Source organism: Zea mays, chromosome 5 (assembly GCF_902167145.1).
Source record: "Zea mays cultivar B73 chromosome 5, Zm-B73-REFERENCE-NAM-5.0, whole genome shotgun sequence".
NCBI lineage: Eukaryota > Viridiplantae > Streptophyta > Magnoliopsida > Poales > Poaceae > Zea > Zea mays.
Genome location: NC_050100.1, coordinates 108,534,356 through 108,552,056, shown reverse-complemented (window position 1 = coordinate 108,552,056; position 17,701 = coordinate 108,534,356). Strand labels below are relative to the sequence as shown.

Genomic DNA, 17,701 nt, shown 5'->3' with positions numbered 1-17,701 from the left:
AAGGGTGAGACATCTAGTTCTAGGCAACCAACCCATGCTAAGTTGCCTAAGAAGAAAATTCCTAATGCATCAAATGATCATGCCATTTCATTTAAAACTTTTGATGCATCTTATGTGCTTACTAGCAAATCCGGCAAGGTAGTTGCCAAATTTGTTGGGGGCAAACACAAGGGTTCCAAGACTTGTGTTTGGGTACCCAAAGTTCTTGTGTCTAATGCCAAAGGACCCAAAACCGTTTGGGTACCTAAAGTCAAGAACTAAAATTGTTTTGTAGGTTTATGCATCTGGGGGCTCAAGTTGGATACTCGATAGCGGGTGCACAAACCACATGACAGGGGAGAAAAGGATGTTCTCCTCATATGAGAAAAACCAAGATCCCCAACGAGCTATCACATTCGGGGATGGAAATCAAGGTTTGGTCAAAGGATTGGGTAAAATTGCTATATCTCCTGACCATTCTATTTCCAATGTTTTTCTTGTAGATTCTTTAGATTACAACTTGCTTTCTGTTTCCCAATTATGTCAAATGGGCTACAACTGTCTTTTTACTGATGTAGGTGTCACTGTCTTTAGAAGAAGTGATGATTCAATAGCATTTAAGGGTGTGTTAGAAGGTCAGCTATACTTAGTAGATTTTGATAGAGCTGAGCTCGACACATGCTTAATTGCTAAGACTAACATGGGTTGGCTCTGGCACCGCCGACTAGCCCATGTTGGGATGAAGAATCTTCATAAGCTTCTAAAGGGAGAACACATTTTAGGACTAACCAATGTTCATTTTGAGAAAGACAGGATTTGTAGCGCATGTCAAGCCGGGAAGCAAGTTGGCATCCATCATCCACACAAAAATATTATGACTACCGACAGGCCACTGGAGCTCCTACACATGGACTTATTCGGCCCGATCGCTTACATAAGCATCGACGGTAGCAAGTATTGTCTTGTAATTGTGGATGACTATTCTCGCTTCACTTGGGTGTTCTTTTTACAGGATAAATCTTATACCCAAGAGACCTTAAAAGGATTCTTGAGACGGGCTCAAAATGAGTTCGGCTTGAGGATCAAGAAGATTAGAAGCGACAACGGGACGGAGTTCAAGAACTCTCAAATTGAAGGCTTTCTTGAGGAGGAGGGCATCAAGCATGAGTTCTCTTCTCCCTACACTCCACAACAAAATGGTGTAGTGGAGAGGAAGAATCGAACTCTATTGGACATGGCAAGAACCATGCTTGATGAGTACAAGACACCGGATCGGTTTTGGGCCGAGGCGGTCAACACCGCCTGCTACGCCATCAACCGGTTATATCTTCATCGAATCCTCAAGAAGACATCTTATGAACTCCTAACCGGTAAAAAGCCAAACATTTCATATTTTAGAGTTTTTGGTAGCAAATGCTTTATTCTTGTTAAAAGAGGTAGAAAATCTAAATTTGCTCCTAAAACTGTAGAAGGCTTTTTACTAGGATATGACTCAAACACAAGGGCATATAGAGTCTTTAACAAGTCCTCAGGACTTGTTGAAGTTTCTTGTGACGTTGTGTTTGATGAAACTAACGGCTCTCAAGTAGAGCAAGTTGATCTTGATGAGATAGGTGAAGAACAGGCTCCATGCATAGCGCTAAGGAACATGTCCATCGGGGATGTGTGTCCTAAGGAATCCGAAGAGCCTCCAAATGCACAAGATCAACCATCCTCCTCAATGCAAGCATCTCCACCAACTCAAGGTGAGGATGAGGCTCAAGATGTTGAACAAGAAGATCAAGAAGATGAGCCACCTCAAAATGACGGCAACGATCGAGGGGGAGATGCAAATGATGAAGAAAAGGAGGATGATCAACCAAGGCCGCCACACCCAAGAGTCCACCAAGCAATACAACGAGATCACCCCGTCGACACCATCCTCGGCGACATTCATAAGGGGGTAACTACTCGATCTCGGGTTGCACATTTTTGTGAACATTACTCGTTTGTTTCCTCTATTGAGCCACACAGGGTAGAGGAAGCACTTCAAGATTCGGATTGGGTGATGGCGATGCAAGAGGAGCTCAACAATTTCACAAGGAATGAGGTATGGCATTTAGTTCCACGTCCTAATCAAAATGTTGTAGGAACCAAGTGGGTCTTCCGCAACAAGCAAGATGAGCATGGTGTGGTGACAAGGAACAAAGCTCGACTCGTGGCCAAGGGGTATTCACAAGTCGAAGGTTTGGATTTCGGTGAAACCTATGCACCCGTAGCTAGGCTTGAGTCAATTCGCATATTATTAGCCTATGCTACTTACCATGGCTTCAAGCTTTATCAAATGGACGTGAAGAGTGCCTTCCTCAATGGACCAATCAAGGAAGAGGTCTATGTTGAGCAACCTCCCGGCTTTGAAGACAGTGAGTATCCCAACCATGTTTATAGGCTCTCTAAGGCGCTTTATGGGCTCAAGCAAGCCCCAAGAGCATGGTATGAATGCCTTAGAGATTTCCTTATTGCAAATGGCTTCAAAGTCGGCAAGGCCGATCCTACTTTATTCACTAAGACTCTTGACAATGATTTGTTTGTATGCCAAATTTATGTTGACGATATCATATTTGGGTCTACTAACAAATCTACATGTGAAGAATTTAGTAGGATCATGACACAAAAATTCGAGATGTCGATGATGGGGGAGTTGAAATATTTCCTAGGATTTCAAGTCAAGCAACTCCAAGAGGGCACCTTCATCAGCCAAACGAAGTATACTCAAGATATTCTAAGCAAGTTTGGAATGAAGGACGCCAAGCCCATCAAGACACCCATGGGAACAAATGGGCATCTCGACCTCGACACGGGAGGTAAGTCCGTGGATCAAAAGGTATACCGGTCGATGATTGGTTCATTGCTTTATTTATGTGCATCTCGACCGGACATTATGCTTTCCGTTTGCATGTGTGCAAGATTTCAAGCCGACCCTAAGGAATCACACCTTACGGCCGTAAAACGAATCTTGAGATATTTGGCTTATACTCCTAAGTTTGGGCTTTGGTACCCTCGGGGATCCACTTTTGATTTGATTGGTTATTCGGATGCCGATTGGGCGGGGTGTAAGATCAATAGGAAGAGCACATCGGGGACTTGCCAGTTCTTGGGAAGATCCTTGGTGTCATGGGCTTCAAAGAAGCAAAATTCGGTCGCTCTTTCCACCGCCGAAGCTGAGTATATTGCCGCAGGTCATTGTTGCGCACAATTACTTTGGATGAGGCAAACCCTGCGGGACTACGGTTACAAATTAACCAAAGTCCCTTTGCTATGTGACAATGAGAGTGCAATCAAAATGGCCGACAATCCCGTCGAGCACAGCCGCACTAAGCACATAGCCATTCGGTATCATTTTCTTCGGGATCACCAACAAAAGGGGGATATCGAGATTTCTTACATTAACACTAAAGATCAATTAGCCGATATCTTTACCAAGCCACTTGATGAGCAATCTTTTACCCGACTTAGGCATGAGCTTAATATTCTTGATTCTAGGAATTTCTTTTGCTAGTCTTGCACACATAGCTCATAAATATACCTTTGATCATGTCTCTTTAATATGCTATGACTAATGTGTTTTCAAGAGAATTTCAAATCAAGTCATAGGTATATTGAAAGGGAATTGGAGTCTTCGGCGAAGACAAAGGCTTCCACTCCACTCTACTACTCATCCTTCGCTGTTGCTCCGCATCACTCTCCAACGTTGGTATAATCTTCACTTATTCATTTTATGACCAAAAGGGGAGAAAGTACATAAAGGGCTTATATCTCACTCAAAGTATCCGTTTTTGGCGATTCATGCCAAAGGGGGAGAAAGTATGAGCCCAAAGCAAAAGGACCGCACCACCCTAATCTTAAAAATTTGATGATTTTTCAATTGATAAATTTCAAAATTGGTATCTCTTTGTGTTCTAAAGGGGGAGCAAGTAGTATTTTCAAACTTGATATCTTAAAACCCTCTTGAACACTAAGAGGAGACTTTATTTGAAGGGGAGTTTTGTTTAGTCAAAGGAAAAGCATTTGGACAAAGGGAGAAAATTTCAAAACTTGAAAATGCTTTGCAAATCTCATTCATTTACCTTTGACTATCTTGCAAAATGACTTTGAAAAGAATTTGCAAAAACAAAACCCTTGGTGCAAATGTGGTCCAATATGTCAAAAACAAAGAAAACAATCCATGCGCATCATATGAGTATTTATATTGGCTCAATTCCAAGTAACCTTTGCACTTACATTATGTAAACTAGTTCAATTATGCACTTCTATATTTGCTTTGGTTTGTGTTGGCATCAATCACCAAAAAGGGGGAGATTGAAAGGGAATTAGGCTTACACCTAGTTCCTAAATAATTTTGGTGGTTGAATTGCCCAACACAAATATTGGACTGACTAGTTTGCTCTAGTGTATAAGTTATACAGGTGCAAAAGGTTCACATCTAGCCAATAAAAAGACCAAGTGTTGGATTCAACAAAGGAGCAATAAGGCAACCGAGGGCACCTCTGGCTGGAGGCACCGGACTGTCCGGTGTGCACCGGACAGTGTCCGGTGCGCCCGTAGACTTCGTTTTCTACCCTTCGCCAGAGGACTTCGACTTCAACCCTTCGCCCTCGGGAATTCGCGGAGGCCGGCGCGCTATAATTCACCGGACTGTCCGGTGTGCACCGGACATGTCCGGTGCGCCAACGAACCGCGGCCTCCGGAACTCGTCATCCTCGGGTTTTCACGACAGCCGCTCCGCTATAATTCACCGGACTGTCCGGTGTGCACCGGACTGTCCGGTGTGCCAGCGGAGCAACGGCTCTCTGCGGCGCCAACGGCTCCCTGCGGAGCATTAAATGCGCGCGCAGCGCGCGCAGACGTCAGGGCTGCCCATACCGGTGCACCGGACATCAAACAGTGCATGTCCGGTGTGCACCGGACACCTCGGCAGGCCCACAAGTCAGAAGCTTCAACGGTCAGAATCCAACGGCAATGGTGACGTGGCAGAGGCACCGGACTGTCCGGTGTGCACCGGACTGTCCGGTGCGCCATCGAACAGAGGCTGCCAGCAACGGTCACTTTTGGTGGTTGGGGCTATAAATACCCCAACCACCCCACATTCATTGCCATCCAAGTTTTCCACTTCTCAACTACTACAAGAGCTCTAGCATTCAAATCTAGACACACCAAATAGATCAAATCCTCTCCAATTCCACTCAAGCCCTTAGTGACTAGCGAGAGTGATTTGCTTGTGTTCTTTCGAGCTCTTGCGCTTGGATCGCATTCTTTTCTTTCTCATTTATTCTTGTGATCATACTCAATTGTAACCAAGGCAAGAGGCACCAATTGTGTGGTGGCCCTTGCGGGGAAGTTTTGTTCCCGGTTGATTGAGAAGAAGAGAAAGCTCACTCGATCCGTGGGATCGTTTGAGAGAGGGAAAGGGTTGAAAAAGACCCGGCCTTAGTGGCCTCCTCAACGGGGAGTAGGTTTGCGAGAACCGAACCTCGGTAAAACAAATCCGCGTGTCACACTCTTATTTGCTTGCGATTTGTTTTGCGCCCTCTCTCGCGGACTCGTTTATATTTCTAACGCTAACCCGGCTTGTAGTTGTGATTATTTTTGTAAATTTCAGTTTCGCCCTATTCACCCCCCCTCTAGGCGACTATCACTTCCTTCATGGCACTTTGATGGAGACGGTGTATTGCACTCAGCTGGTCGGTTTTGTGGATCCAACTAACCCTAACATAGTCTGCAAGCTCAAGCGGTCCCTCTACAGCCTCAAGCGTACGTCACAACATCTCCTCCATCTAGCAGCAGTTCACGATGAAGGACCTGGATGAGCTACACCACTTCCTGGGGATCACCGTGGAGCGCCGGTCTAGGGCCTGTTTCTCCACCAGCACTAGTACATCGTCGCCATCCTTGAGTGCGCTGGCATGGCCAATTGTAAGCCTTGTACGACTTCGATGGACACTCATGGCAAGGACTCCTCCGATGACGGCTCCCGGTGAATGATCCCACCGGTTATCGGAGTCTTGCCGGGGGCCCTACAGTACCTTGTCTTAACCCGGTACGATTTCGCCTACGTTGTTCAACAGGTGTGCCTCCATATGCACGACCCATAGGAGTCGCATCTCACCGCTATAAAGGAAATCCTACGGTATCTTCGAGGCACCATCGACTTCGGCCTCCTTCATCGACGATCTGGAACCACCGACCTTGTCATCTACACCGATGCCAACTGGGTCGGCTATCCTGACACACACTAGTCTACCTCGGGCTATGACATATTCCTTGATGATAGCCTTGTCTCGTGGTCCTCGAAGCGGTAGTGGGTCTTTTCCTTCTCTAGTGCCGAGGCCCAGTACTGTGTCATGCCTAACGGCGTGGATCTGTCACCTGCCTTAGGAGCTCCACAGCCCGCTGACGAGGAGCACTCTTGTCTATTGCGACAACGTCAGCGCCGTGTACCTCTCCACCAACCCCATCCAACACCATCACACGAAGCATGTCGAGATCGGCATCCACTTCGCCCGTGAGTGTGTCGCCATTGGAGATGTGCGAGTTCTTCATGTCCCGACTACTTCTCAGTTTGCCGACGTCTTCACCAAGGGACTCCCTACGATGGTGTTTGAGGAATTTCAGTCCAATCTCAACATGGCTACAGTTTTGACTGCAGGGGCTGTTGAAATGTACTGTGTGTGTTGTGTGGGGATTCTATTTAGGTCTATGTTGTATTGGGCCTTGGCCCATCTGACTCTATTATTAATGCCACTCTCAACCTAACTAGGGTTAGGCTTTCCACTTCTATCAATAACCATTTTCGCTGCTTGTTTGGGGTAAGCCACCTCATCACCACGCATTTCGAATCTGACATTGATAAGGTTTGTGTGACATGTGTGATATGTCTGCTATAGTATTGGATGATCATTCGATATATTACAATTATTTTCTATAAATTTGATCAAACATAGGATTAAACTCCATATATTTCAGAACTGCGCTGGCAGATCCTTAAGTCTAGGAATATGTCCATTCTCCTATGATTTTATGTGCTATATTGGGGACCAGATGCAATTCCAATTCCGCAGTTATTTATGACCCATTGGAGCTTGGAAACCGTCTCTAATTGTATTATGCAAATCATCAACAAATTCTGTAATATTATATTCTAAGGTCCCATTTGGTTTGAGAGAGTAAAGATTAGTCCCACCATTTTAGTCTCATTTTGTCTCTAAATTGCCAAACGGTAGGACTAAAATAGAGACGAAACTGATTTAGTTCTTAGTCCCTCAAAGGGTGACTAAAAGTGACTAAACCATATTAATCCACCTTTTGCCCCTCATTTATCTCAGTTGCAGTAATTGCGAGAAAATGGTAAGAGATATTTTAGTTTTCTTACGAGTCATTTAATGTGTTCTAAATGTTTTTAGTTCCTGAAACCAAACAGGCTAGAGACTAAACTTTAGTTCTCCAATCAAACTTTAATCTATAGACTAAACAAACCAAACAGACCCTAAGTGACTCCTACGGAATATAATTGAGTATTGAGTCGACGCTCTGTTAATAATATTTAAAAAATAGAAATATATAATGAGTATTTTTCTGCGGGGAATATAATTGAGCAAAAAAATTTGCCAGGGTTATAGCGAGTGTTTGCGTAGAAGCAAGTATATCTTATGAAGTCAAAATCTATGCTCTTATTAAATATTTAAATATGTACACGCGAGTGGGGCGAGTGGCGTGATGAAAGAAAATGGTGAGCCCGACATTATTGGTGGCGTCTGTGACAACAAAAAAAATCATAGATTAACATGCAGACATGCTCACCCAGATTTATAATCCGGGGAACTGCAGTAGGAGTAGTAAACTCTGGCCAGAAAAGTCTAATTATGATTGTTTATTTACTTGCTGGTTGCTTTCCTTTCTCGTAGATCATGCAGTTGGATGGAGGAATGAATGCCCTTGTTACATTATATTAGTGTGGATGGTAATCCATTTGCGCAGCTGGCACCAGGAAATGGTGAGGGGAGCATGTGCACTGCAGCAAGCGAAAGCGACGGCGAGGGCAGGAGGATGGGAACGGAACACACACGGCGCACCTTGACAGCGAGGGTCCGCAGCGAGAAGATGTTGGGCGCGTCGACGCCGTTGAGGTAGGCCTTGACCTCCGGGATTCCCGACCCGCCGGCCGCCGGCGACAAGAACGCCGTGATGGACGACGCCAGCAGCAGGAGCGCCAGGTTGCAGCCGGCGAACACCCAGAACGCCGTCCAGTAGCTGCATATGCGGCGGGGGCAAATGCAACGAATGAAACGCGAGAAAAGGTAGAGCAGCGACGCACGATCGGATAGATCTGAAACAGCTATAAATGCCTATGTCTATGTCTGCGTGGACAAAGCACGTAGAGACAAGCAAGCTCAACGACGGCCATTTGTCGCCTTGTAAATCTAAGCGAATGATGAAACCCCTTTTTGGTAGGAGAAATTAAAGAAAGGAAAGGAAAAGGGCAAGGCAATGCAATGCTGCACCCACACCTGGCGGAGTCCATGAGGGCGGAAACGGCCTGGTGCTTGAAGCCCGCGACGTTCTCGACGGCGAGGTTGATGAAGAAGCCGACGATCCCGGTGAGGATGCCGATGGCGAAGCAGAAGGTCCACTTGAGCACCACGTACCGCACCTGGTCCGCCTTGCGCCTCGTCCTCCAGTTCTGGTCGAACAGCTCGTTCTCTATCATCCTGTACTCACACACCAAGGGAGGGACCCACCGATTGATCGGACAAATATTGCAGAAGTACTGGTATATAGAAACATGAGTTCTGTTCAAGTGACAACTCGATCAAGAAAAGAAAGCAGGTCAATCGGCATGTCTGTTTCAGCAGCAAGCCTACGATACAATGCCGAATTGCTATGCAAGGTTGGACCGCAGCAACAGGCTCATGACCAGAGGACCTCACAACCAGGCCGTGGATGGAAGAAGGATACGGACGACCGGTGACAGGACCGATGGAACGGGGAGGGAGTAGATAGAGGCGTTTGCTTACTCGTAGTCGAGGCTCTCGATAGGGCAGGGATTGGAGCCGACCATGGCCACCTGGGAGGCGTTGGTGGTGGCGCTCCGGTGGAGCAGGGCCCGGTTCAGGGGCCGCTGATCCTCCTCCTCCATGCCCACGCTGACATCCTCCAGCGGCGACGACATGGCCGGGACTCGGGACCGGGAGGAGGCACCGCAGAGGCCAGAGGAGCAGGAGGAGGTGGACCAACCGTGGGGAGATGACAGCAGAGGGGGTGGTTATTATGTTCTCTTCTCAAGTGGACACTGGACACACATGTTCTGAGGTTCGCTAGGTCAGGTCTACATACACCGACACAAGGAATTTTTAAGCATGACACGAACTCACAATAAGCGCGCACACACTCGTGTGCGTCCTTTACACACACTAGAAGTAGATTAAGAGATTTAGACTTCCAACTGCTAAACACACATTCATGTGTATACTCTGGGTGGAAGCACTTTCCACCAGTGGCCAGCCTTTGTCACTTCGTAGGAGCCCCTTCGTGTCACAAGAAATTTTTGCTATTATGATACAATGTATACTGTATACTCCTCCTAAAATTACTTTTTGAAAATTCATTCAATTTTAACTTAAACTATATTTAATAGAAAATAATATCATTATATGTATCTTTATTTACTATGAAAAACATTGGTATTATATAATTAATATAATAATACTTATCCAACATCATAAACTTTATACTGATTGATTTTTAGAGAAGTCGGATGTGCACTCTTAAAATGAGGGGTAAGGCTATCTCATCTTATATCTAATCTCTCTATTTTAACAGTCACACTATAAAAAATGTTATCGATCATATACAAGATCCGCTAAATACATCTTAACAAGAATACTGGTCACCAACATTTCATAGTTTACTCTATGATGAAAAATTTATAGGTTAATCCATGATAATACCAGCATAAACATTAGTAGCATATGTTAAAATTTGTCATAGAAGTCTTCGTAACGAATATGCGCCTTCGGTGTGCTACCCACATCCTCTTCGTTTAGACCGCTGAAATTTAGAGTAAAAAAGCTGTCTTCCAGCGATTGATCGGTGAAGCGGATGAACAGAGCACACAAGTGAAGCGTCTAACATAAGAGTAGTGTCACGCTGGTGTATGGACCCAGTCTACGAAATATGGGAACACGGGCGTGGATAGATAAAGAGCCGTTTGGCTTTTCGGTGGCGCGAGAGGCATAGACAGTAGAAGATATGATTGAAGAATTGTATGGCTTATGTGCAATAATTGCATGCTAAGCAAAACGCAGGGAAAAATTTCTGAAAAATGACAGGAGAGATTACCTTCTTTCTGTATATATATTTAGCCTTCCTTAGATGGTTGAGAAATATCGATTTATCATAACTGGTCTGAACTATCAAAGGAAGTTTCTAAGCGCAAAAAAAAAAATCAATTCCAACCAAAACAATTTCTTCTTGATATTTCATAATGGAGGCCATTTTTTTTGTCGGTCAATCCAGCTATGCTTGAGTTTGTCCATATAAGGGCCTGTTCCAATCCCACAAGATAAACTTTAGCTTCTGGCTAAACTTTAGCCATATCAATTGAAATACTAAAGTTTAGCTCCTTGAAGGTGTTTGGATCACTCTGATAAAGTTTAGCACATTGAAATAAAAAGACACTCATACCCCTAATGTTATATCATCATATTATTGAATGCACAGCGCAATACACAGTGCCACTGCCGAGTGCAAGCTCTCAGTTTTTTTTCAGATATAATTGTCTTACAATATAAAGGTCTTACAATATTTTTTCTCAAATACAACCATACAATTAAAGATACTTAAACAGTGCCTTACAATAAACTTGTCGTAGTTCATACACATAATCTATGATCTATTGAATAAACCATTTGCAATTTCATCACGAAATGCGTTCATATTGATGTCTTCATCCACTGCATTTGTATTCTGTGTACCTGTCCTTAGCATGGTGGGCATTGGTACAACATTTTCATGTCTATCACAAAAATCAAAATCACTATCTTCTAGGGCACTTTCCCTAATGAAGTTGTGAATTGCCATGCATGCTATAATGATTTTGCTTTGCTTATGCATTGGATAACTTGGCAAATCCAATAGAATCCTCCACTTCATTTTCAATACTCCAAAAGCCCTCTCAATGACATTTCTAAGTGACGAATGTGCATAATTAAAGGTTTCTTTTATACCTTGTGGCATTGGGCCGCTTTGAAACTCCGGCAGGTGGTACTTTGTTCCCTTGTATGGTGCAAGGTAACCCGGACGGTTAGGGTAACCCGAGTCAACTAGGTAAAACTTCCCTACAAAAAATGCATTTATGTCAAATAGGAGTACAAGTAATCAAATTTGGTAATACTTTTGTCCGAGATAGGTTTACCTGGAGGTGGATGTGGAAACTTGTCTCCATATTTGGTGATGGCAGAGTTGAACACTCTCATATCATGCACAGAACCAGGCCAGCCCGTTACAACAAAGGTAAATCTCATGTCGAAGTCACAAATTGCCAGAACATTCTGTGTACTATATCCATGTCTTCCTGTATGTTGTATCACCTTACTTGTTGGCACCACAACAGGTACATGGGTACCATCTATTGCTCCAATACAATTGTTGAAAAATGGAGCAAACCGACGCTGGGCCAATCTAGGATGTACTGTTTGAAATTCAGGATCCAATGGCTTAATATTATCTGTTGCTAGCTTAACAAGACAATTCAAGACTTTATGAAATGTGCGGCTTATTGTCGCTGTTGATCTCATGAAACGATTCTCAGCTTGCCTAACTGACTGTGGTGCACCCACCATCCATAGGAAAATCCCTAAAGTCTCTACAGATGACAAATTACATGTTGACTTCAATCCGTAGGAATCCACCAATGAATCATGAAGACGATAAAATAATGTGGCACTCATCCTAAACATGTTGAAACAGGCTATGCCATTTTCTAGTGTTTCTTGAACCCATTGAAAACCAGTAATAGTGGCTGTCCTCCTTGGAGCTTTACACATGTAATTGGCAGAGTACATACCAATAAAGGAGACCATCATCATCATCTGTCGGTTTCTCTTTCGACTCTGAAGTAACAAGGTTTCAATTAAACCATCACTTGAGCTGTCAGTTGATGAACTCTCAGACGAAGATTCAATTAATGAACTCCCATTAGAATCACCATCCTATTTTAGAAGATACAAAAATAATCATTAGTAATATCATAGTAACAACCACAATAATCATAGTAATCACAGTAACAGGTTAAGACTGCCACATTATTCAACTAGCACCATCTCTTCAACAAAACAGACCACCAAATTATTGAACTAAAGAGACAAAACAAAACAGCCTACCACATTATCACAGATACAACAAAACAAACAGGTTCCCAAACAAAAACAGGTTCACAAATAACAATAATAAGTCTACCACATGCATTACATAGTCTCAGACTGCCACGTTATTCAACTAGCACCATCTCTTGAACAAATATGTTGAAAATGCACTAATACATATTATTCATCTGGCACCATCTCTTCAAGAAAACCAGCCTTGCTTCTGGAGTTGGTATATTGCAAAAGAACTCACGATTGTATTCATCCCTAACTATTGTAGCACATGCAAAAAACTCTATGCTGTCAGGAGATGCCCCGCACTCTAAGGCCATATCCTGGCACATCTTAATTTTAGCAGCCAGAGCTTGCTCCTTAGCTTGCTTCATCTCTTCCATAGCTTGCTTCATCGCTTCCTTTGCTTGTCTCTTGTCTTCCTTAGCTTGTTTCTTCTCTTCTAGAGCTAGTTTCTTCTCTTCCAGAACTTGCCTCAAGACCTTGGAATTTTCTGCTTCAACATTGGACCATCTGTCCACCCATTCCTTCATCATCTTTACCATGGGGGTCTTTGCTTTCTTACCAGGACTTGAAGCAGTCGATCTAGTGCTACTTGACCGCTTACGAGTGCTAGTACTCATGGGACTGAGCTCATCCTCCATGCCTTGTGTTGCCTCATCTTCGACTTCATCAACTTCTGTTGTGCCTTGTTCGTCAAATTCTTGCCCTGGAATGTAGGAGCTGGACCCATCTACAACAATATCCTGGAACATTTCCTCTAGCTCATCTATGTAGCCTGGTGAACCATATTTTAGCTTCTTCCATTCTGGAGTCTGAAAAAGGACAATAAGAAATATGAAGTGAGGATTCCATATACACAAACCAAATGGCAGGAAACTGAATCGGTACTATACCTTTGCGTTTTGCTTCCACCACCAGTCAGGTGCATCAACAGTGCCATCGGGATTTTTCCCCAACCCAGATCGCTTATTCAATTGCAACCAGAAGCCATAGAGACCCTTTAGTTGGTCTCTTCTATTCTTGAGCTGAGTCTTGTCATGCTTAAGACCAGTACTAATGTAATACTTATCTGCCAATATGTTATAACCTCTTCTTGACATTGTCCCTTTGCAACAATTTCCAGCTCTAATTTGTTCTACCCACAACTCACAAAAAACCTTGGTATTGGGTTCTGACCAATTTGCCTTGGAATTTTTCATCTAGTGTTGGAAACACAATAATATGCATCTAATTTCAGTACTAAATACCATGCAACATCATTTAGCAAATATGAAAACATACTCATCCTTGCATGATTACCTTGGGGTCTGGTGCAAAACCTTCGTCACCGCCTTCTTGTTCGCCATCAAGGTTGATGGTTTCTTCTCCCACAACATCTTGAGCCCCGCCACTCATCGCTACCTGTCGACCACCACGACCCACGCCTCCAACGCTTGCAGCACCAACAGACATGGATCTGCTGCCACGGCCTACAACATCGGAGACCATAGATCCACACGAACTAGTGCCGCCAGCAGCACCCACGACCATGGTTCCTGCACGAGCTCCCCCGCTGTCAGCCCTAGCGGACATGGATCGACCACGGCCTCCTCCTCGGGTGCTGTTGCGAGGCGCGCGCAACCCGATGGCACTCACGGTTCGCCCTCCTCCACGGGTGCCCTGGCGTGGAGCGCGCAATCTGGCAGCACTAAAGGCCCGCCCTCCTCCAGTGACTCGAGCGCCACTGCCTTCGATGATACCTGTATACATCGATAGATCTGGGAACTCTTGCACCTGTGAATTGAGATCCAGTGCCTGAAAGCCATGGGGATCACCATGGGGGACGCTTGACTCGCTCTGGGAGAAGAAGTCGTATCCACCGAGGCGGACAGTCCGATCCGACCGTGGGAACAAATCCCTCAAGCCATCATCACCAAACCCATCATCACCAAAGCCATCCATGGGGAACAGAGGGCGCTCACTCAGATCTGAAGGCTGATGCGCTGGAACGTTGGCGGCTGGAATGGTAGCTCAAATCTGAAAGTCGTCCATGGGGAGATGAGGAACGGCTGCAGATATGAGAGATGCTGCGGATGCGGAATGGCGGCAGATGAGGAACGACGGTGGAGGATGCGTGTGGATGCGGAGAGAGAGGGAGACGGTGGAGAGATTTGATCCTACTCGATTGCGCGTGTGGCAAAAGCGGTGGAGGTAGGCAGCTGCAATAGGTGGCCACGGTGTTGAAAAAATGGTGGCCGCTGGACAGAAATGAAATGCAGAGAGAGAAGGGGTTGGAGGGTAAGGGGTGGAAAATGGTCTCTCTAGCTCACATTTAGCTCATTTTAGCACCCTTTAAGCAGCTAATGAGATAATAGGAGCTAAACTTTATCACATCACTATTAGCTATACTGTTTAGATCATCAAATAGCTAAAAGTAGCTAAAAATAAGCTGCTAAAATTTATTTTATAGGATTGGAACAGGGCCTAACTCTTAAAATACCAAAACACTTTGACCACCGGACTATCAATGCGAGACAAATTTTGCCACAGTCGGTATCAAATATGACTATTTTATTAAATAATAAAGTTGCTTTATATTTTAGAAAAAATCACAACTAATACATTTAAATGGGAAAAAAAGAAAACAAATATCATTTCTAAAGAACATACCCGGTACATATGAGACTTTGATGCACATATAATGCACATAAACTAACAAAGTTCACAAAAAAATCTAAAAAAATCATACATATTCTTACCATCCCACTCCTATTATATACAAAATTTTAGGTTCAGATTTGTTATATTTTAGCTGTAACAAAAAAGAGAACATTTTAACCTATTTTCTAATTTAAACATGTCAGAAATTTTTATCTTTTTTATTACAGCTAAAGTATAATGAATTTATAATAAATTTGAACTTGAAATTTTGTATATAATTGAAATAAGATGGAAAGAATATGTATGGTTTTTTTCAAAAATTTTCGTAAACTTTATTAGTTAATGTGCACCAAAGAATTATGTACACCGGATATATTTCCCATTTATATTGATGCTAGTTTTTTTAAGCGATTATATACATTCTTGTTTTAGTGATTTATTGCCCATATTCATGCCTATTATTTATTTAAATACTTATTCTATGATATATTAAGTTTAGATCTCAGCCAAGAGAATTTATAATCCAATTGGTGCCGAGTTAAAAAAATGTAGGGTGTCACACCCGGTTTTGGGGGCAAAACCGAATACATACATATGTGTGCCAGGATCTATTTTCCACACATATGTTGACGTCGCAAGTGTAATATATCAAAAGACAATGCAATAAAGGCGTAAAGGGAGTAGAGTAACTTTATTACATCATCCAGACAATATTGTCATAAAAAGTATCATCATCAAAGTACAGCGGAATTAAACATGGACACTCTTACAAAGGAAGGTGACTGGCGCATCGTTAGACTTAGTACTCGTCGACATCATCTGCAAAGTCTTCTTCATCACCCTCTAATCAAAACATTAGAAAGGGGTGAGCTCACTTATGGTCGGGGCTCAGCAAGTGGGAGGAAATAATGCAAGTTTAACAAAGTAGGCTATGGTTAAATGGTAAGCATTTTAGTTGGTCAATATTTTATTAACAACGCCTGACTTACTACTTGTAAGTTTATCCTAAAATTCCCAATTAAACATAAGTAGAAAATTATATCTCAAAAACACTTAAGTGAAACCACTTAAGCAAACTATTTATGAATCATCAGATCACAATTTATTTACCATTGTCGGGGACCATAATTAGGGGTACCCTCAAGACGCCTAATTCTCAGCTGGTAACCCCCATCAGCATAAAGCTGCAAAGGCCTGATGGGTACGATTAAGTCAGGGATCAGTCCACACGAGTGACTCGATCACGCTTCACCCGAGCCTAGCCTCGGCCAAGGACAGCCGACCTCGAGAGACTTCCGTCTCGCCCGAGGCCCCCCTTTTTACGGCGGACACATCACCGGCTCGCCCGAGGCCTTGGCTTCGCTCAGAAGCAACCCTGACTAAATCGCCACACCGACTGACCAAATTGCAGGAGCATTTAACGCAAAGGTGGCCTGTCACCTTTATCCTGACACGCGCCCCCCCGGCAGAGCCGAAGTGACCGCCGTCACTCCACCGCTCCACTGACCAGTCTGACAGAAGGACAGCGCCGCCTGCGCCACTCCGACTGCGGTGCCACTCGACAGAGTGAATCTGACAAGCAGTCAGGCCTTGCCAAAGGCGCCACGGCGAACTCCGCTCCGCCCGACCCCAGGGCTCGGACTCGGGCTAAGACCCGGAAGACGGCGAACTCCGCTCCGCCCGACCCCAGGGCTCGGACTCGGGCTAAGACCCGGAAGACGGCGAACTCCGCTCCGCCCGACCCCAGGGCTCGGACTCGGGCTAAGACCCGGAAGACGGCGAACTCCGCTTCGCCCGACCCCAGGGCTCGGACTCGGGCTAAGACCCGGAAGACGGCGAACTCCGCTCCGCCCGACCCCAGGGCTCGGACTCGGGCTAAGACCCGGAAGACGGCGAACTCCGCTCCGCCCGACCCCAGGGCTCGGACTCGGGTTAAGACCCGGAAGACGGCGAACTCCGCTCCGCCCGACCCCAGGGCTCGGACTCGGGCTAAGACCCGGAAGACGACGAAACTCCGCCTCGCCCGACCCCAGGGCTCGGACTCCGCCCTGGCCTCGGCCGAACGACCTCCGCCTCGCCCGACCCCATGGCTCGGACTCGGCCTCGGCAACAGAAGACAGACTCAACCTCGGCTTCGGAGGAGCCCCCACGTCACCCTGCCTAGGGCACAGACCCGCCACGTCAACAGGGAGCGCCATCATCGTCCTACCCCGAATCGACTCGGGTCACGGAGAACAAGACCGGCGTCCCATCCGGCCAGCTCCGCCGGATGGGCAATGATGGCGCTCCACAAGCTCTGTGACGACGGCGACCCCCAGCTCTCTTACGGAAGCAGGGCGACGTCAGCAAGGACTCGACCGTTCCAACAGCTGTCCCTCCGCCAGGCTCCGTCGCACCTCCGACAGCCGCGACATCACACCAGCAAGGTGCCAAGACCTCTCCGGCTGCCACATTGGCATGTACCTAGGGCGCTAGCTCTCGCTCCGCTAGACACGTAGCACTCTGCTACACCCCCCATTGTACACCTGGATCCTCTCCTTACGACTATAAAAGGGAGGACCAGGGCCTTCTGAGAGAAGGTTGGCCGCGCGGGACCGAGGACGGGACAGGCGCTCTCTTGGGGCCGCTCGCTTCCCTCACCCGCGTGGACGCTTGTAACCCCCCTACTG

General features: G+C 45.3%; 1 protein-coding gene across 1 annotated transcript in view; it reads right to left on the bottom strand.

Moving 5' to 3' along the window:
• LOC100383583 (uncharacterized) overlaps window positions 1-9,252 on the bottom strand; it is a 29,961-nt gene extending 20,709 nt beyond the window's left edge. Inside the window, exons 1-3 of the mRNA NM_001362092.1 lie at window positions 9,030-9,252; window positions 8,523-8,723; window positions 8,088-8,265 (exon numbers count right to left, since the gene is read on the bottom strand). Coding sequence (NP_001349021.1) covers window positions 8,088-8,265; window positions 8,523-8,723; window positions 9,030-9,184 — 534 coding nt within the window. The 5' untranslated portion in view covers window positions 9,185-9,252. The remainder of the gene's footprint in view (window positions 1-8,087; window positions 8,266-8,522; window positions 8,724-9,029) is intronic.
• Window positions 9,253-17,701: the final 8,449 nt, after the last annotated feature.